The sequence below is a fragment of the Halyomorpha halys genome, unplaced genomic scaffold, assembly GCF_000696795.3.
Source record: "Halyomorpha halys isolate HHAL.00 unplaced genomic scaffold, Hhal_1.1 Scaffold751.1, whole genome shotgun sequence".
Lineage (NCBI taxonomy): Eukaryota > Metazoa > Arthropoda > Insecta > Hemiptera > Pentatomidae > Halyomorpha > Halyomorpha halys.
This window is the reverse complement of record NW_027110937.1, coordinates 162,820-167,299: the sequence shown is the minus strand read 5'-3', so window position 1 is coordinate 167,299 and position 4,480 is coordinate 162,820. Positions and strand designations below refer to the sequence as shown.

At 33.4% G+C, this 4,480-nt stretch overlaps 2 protein-coding genes across 2 annotated transcripts; one reads left to right on the top strand and one right to left on the bottom strand.

Moving 5' to 3' along the window:
- Positions 1-228: 228 nt before the first annotated feature.
- LOC106691812 (uncharacterized) lies at positions 229-652 on the bottom strand (the record flags this gene model as incomplete). The annotated part of the gene is given in 1 exon segment (XM_067049053.1): positions 229-652. A coding segment is annotated over 1 exon segment (342 nt), but the record flags the coding sequence as incomplete, so codon positions are not given.
- A 2,659-nt stretch (positions 653-3,311) lies between these two features.
- On the top strand, positions 3,312-4,418 carry Vps29 (vacuolar protein sorting 29). The gene has a single exon (XM_014428860.3). It carries the CDS (start codon positions 3,485-3,487, stop codon positions 4,031-4,033), a length of 549 nt encoding a protein of 182 aa, XP_014284346.1. The 5' UTR covers positions 3,312-3,484; the 3' UTR covers positions 4,034-4,418.
- The last annotated feature ends 62 nt before the right edge of the window (positions 4,419-4,480 follow it).

The window sequence follows — 4,480 nt, the reverse complement described above, 5'->3', positions numbered from 1 at the left end:
CAAATATTACTTTGCATTGGGAATTGAGAATAATAAATTTATTCTCTTTGTTATTTGACAATTACAAACTTGATTCAATTACAATCACACCTTAAAATAATCCCTCTGTATTTAAAAAAGATGCACAAATAATGAGCAAAAGCATTCGAAACTAAGCAAGTTTATTGTAAATAAATTATCATTCTCAGCTCATATTCTCAAAATAATAGTTTTAGGAAAAATACAGACCAGCAGTAGTGCTCTTTGGCGAAGTATCATCCTTAGAACACTCTTCTTCCTCAAATAAAGGACACTCTTCAGAGCAACCATTATACCACAACAAATACATAGTGGGCCAATTAACCACATCTGCCCAAGACTATTTAATATGTGATGAGGAGACGAGAGGAACGTTGGAATAGTAATATATGTTCCAAGAGATAAAAGAATAATGGATAGAATTAAATGAGAATATGATGTACAGTCACAATCCTCTAAAACTGAGGGTTCAGGATACGAGTCCACAAGCTGACGAACTCTTAAGCGCAAAACATTATGATCTGTGTTGGAACTCATAATACTAACTCTCATCAATCAAGAACCGTATCTAATTTCTAACTGGACGACGGACTCCCCAACACTGCTATAAGAAAGCTGTCAAAACAGCCTACAGAAAAAGATATCCCAAACAAAGAGGATCAAGATCAAAATATGATAAAAATTTAAGATAGTAAGTACGGACATAAGATAATTTTTGCAATATTCATTTGGGGAGCTGACTAACACAGTAAGATACTCCTATCTACCAGTCCCGGTTTTGAGTCCGGGTAAGGCAGATAATTATTTATTCTATTATATCAGCCGTGGATTGGCCACATCTTCGGAGGATCGTGGAATCTGAATGTCAGAAGCAACGTACTCCTCGTTAAGCCTTATGTACTCAGGCTAAGATCCATATCAAGGTTCAATCCAAGACTGCACTAGCCTGTAGGTGGTATACCAATAATTGGGACATAGCAAAAGTAGGGAGGTCCTCCTGGGACAATACTTGACCTCCATAAAGAGGATACTCTTAATTAGAGGATTACTTAGTGGTTGAGCATGATCCTGAACTCACATCCTTGAACAACCGAGAAACCTAGAACAACAGTCTAGAACGGTCATTAGCAAGTACTGAATCCGAGACCCTTCATGGCTTATACTAGTAAAGGTTTTATCATTATTTAATTGTATCATATCCTGATTGACGAGTACTATAACATAGCACTCAATTTGAGATAGCGTTGATAGCTGAATAAACCCTGTCCTCATAATGAGAATTTATTTATTATTAAGTGAAAATTATTGACCGTGGATCACACAAATTGATGGTAGTTGGGATAGTTTAAAAAAAATTTTGAAAGAACAGAGCGATCAGACTATTGCAATATATGAGATACTTTCTCTTCTCCATGTCTTCAGAGAATAAAACATGGGACACTTTTTGTTGTAAAAAGGTTTAGAACATTTTAGGTTTAGGACGTCTGCAACGTCTCCTACATTGTCGACCACGCCATCGTAGGATTAACCAAAGATTTAAAAACACAATTTCGGTGGTTCAGCTGTGCTCTTGTAAGTTTCAATAAAACTTCTAATCCAAGTGCAGAATTGTACCAAATAAATTTCTTTTTGCTTCTCAAATTAAACAAGATATGGAAGAAACATTCCGTAGGAAGTTATTCTTGCAGTATAGAGGGCTAGTCCATTTTAATAAGATTATGAATGAGGATTTAGTCAATTGTGACCTGAGATTAGTTGTTCTATTTGGACAACGATAGGTGCTTTTTGATAGTGGTGTGGATTAAGGTGGACTTAGTTTACTAATTATTCTTTCTTTTATATGCAAGTACGGCCAGTCAGTTGGAATAATTCACTTATGAATGATTAATGCAATATGAAACAACATAAACCCATAGTTGAAGGAGGTATAAATAATACTAACAGATTTTGATCTCATAATTGATCTAGTTTCTTAGACGAGTAAACTTTCTTCGTTCACCACAATAATTTAAAGCCATGATTAGAGACACCTGACAAAGCAGTCAATAATTGTATTGGTTTGAGTCTAGCTGTATCTGTATCAGGAGTGCGAATACATTTTTCTCAAAATATTAAAAAAAAATTTTTTAAAATTGAAATTTAAAAATAACAAGTATATTTCTGAAGACTCGTCTGCAGCTGAGGTAGTCGAGGGGTAGGTTTTTCAACCTCGAAACAGCAACGTCGCCGGTGTAATATATGACCTCCCGCCATGATTAGAATAGGGCTTCCTTTAGGTAAACAGCAGAATGAAGCCGAACTCTGTTAGGACGCTTATTAAGTCAACTTACAATTGTGGACTTCGTTCGTTATTGGTAAGGTGATGATGTATCAGCTCTAGTGACAGTTAACAGGAATCCGCCCAACGCGCCTCCTGGAGGAAGTTCGTTGCTCATCAAGTTCCAACATTTCAACCAAGACCAGATATTTAATTATTAACTTGTATAAATGCATACAAACATTTTGTAACTCTGTAAATACCAAATTACTGTATACATTATTAAATAAACTAATTCACAGAGACCGCTTGGATAGGCCCAAATTATTCACAATTTGAACGCCTCTCAACTTCAATGGTATGCTGGAAGTGTACAATATCCCTCTTCTTCTAGAATGTCCTAGGGTCCTATCAGGATGCTTTAACTGGATTGATAAATATTTTTGGATTTATTGCTTCAACATCCTTTCTTACTAGCTTCTTTTCTTACACCCACGGGTTTTGAGGAATGGCTTCCCTCAAGCTTGTCACCCGCTGGTTAAGAAGACTTGTGTCCTCCTCTAAGTGTGTATAAAGTCGAATCTGTATTTAAAACAAGCAATTGAGATATTATATGAGTAATTTGAACCAAAAACGAAATATTTTAAAAATGTACGAGTAACTTTTCTTATAAACAAATTGGAACTAAATGCTTCGTAATTTAAGTAAATTTATATTTCAATAAGCAATTTAGATTATTAATGAACAACAAATAATTTTTGAAAAAAAATGTTAAAAATCTTTGATGGATTGATGGACCTTTCATTTAATCCATAAACCCAGAGCTGTGCTAAAATTGAAACCATAACTAATTAACCGTGAATACTGAATATTTTTTAATGAACCATTAATGACTCAATTGTGTCCATGAAAATTCAGATAGTTTCATTTATAATTAATTTTCGCCCTGCTCTGCTTCTGCATAGGAACGATTCGGTAATCGCTCCTACATTGCCAGAAATTATCATAACGCTTGGACAACCTTATACCTTTTTGGTGAGATCCTCTCTGTATCGTTAGATTCCGGTAATCAGCTGAAGATAGTTGATCTTGTTTTCAAGTTTTTCAATTCATTTTATAAGCCTCTTCTTCTCTTTTAAGTAAATTTAGTGTTAGTGTTCACTAACTTTAATCTAGTGAAGTTTTGAATAGTCGCATTAGAGTATCATCATGCTAGTCTTGGTGCTTGGAGATTTACATATACCTCATAGGTGCAGCAGTTTACCTGCAAAATTTAAGAAACTTCTTGTTCCAGGAAGAATTCAACATATTCTATGTACTGGAAATTTATGTACCAAGGAATCTTTTGATTATTTAAAAACATTAGCCAGTGATGTACATGTTGTTAGGGGGGATTTTGATGAAAACATGAACTATCCAGAACAGAAAGTTGTTACTGTCGGACAGTTTCGCATTGGATTATGCCATGGGCATCAGGTAATTCCTTGGGGAGATCCTCAGTCATTAGCGATTGTACAAAGGCAGCTTGATGTTGACATCCTCATTTCAGGACATACTCATAAATTTGTTGCTTATGAGCATGAGAACAAGTTTTATATCAATCCAGGTTCAGCCACAGGTGCTTTCAATCCTTTAGACCCTAATGTAACACCTTCATTTGTTTTAATGGATATACAGAGCACAACAGTTGTCACGTACGTTTATCAGTTAGTTGCTGATGAAGTTAAAGTTGAGAGAATTGAATACAAGAAAAATTGATCTTTCATCGAGTCCATTGTTCAGTTTGATGTGGATTGACCAAACATTACGTTTGAAGACTTACATTATTGGATATTGTACACATTGTAAGTTTATTTTTGAAGAACGCTTAAAGTGTTATGACTGTTAGATTGTATAATCATGAATCTATAATGTATACATAATTTATAGATTTTAATTTCTTATGTAATTATATAAGTAAGTTATTTTATCTAAAATTTAATATTATAAATCTCAACATAGTAATATGTTATTGTAAATATAATATATATATGAAAAAATATTCTTTTATTTCCATTGTTATAATATTATTAATCTAATTTGGTATTAATTACTCTTTGTAATTTTATTATTTTTGGTAATTTAATTGTATAGAAGATACTTTATAAAATGCTTAAATTCAAGTATTCAATTGTTCTTTTATTAAGAATGTTTTTTTTTTTTTTT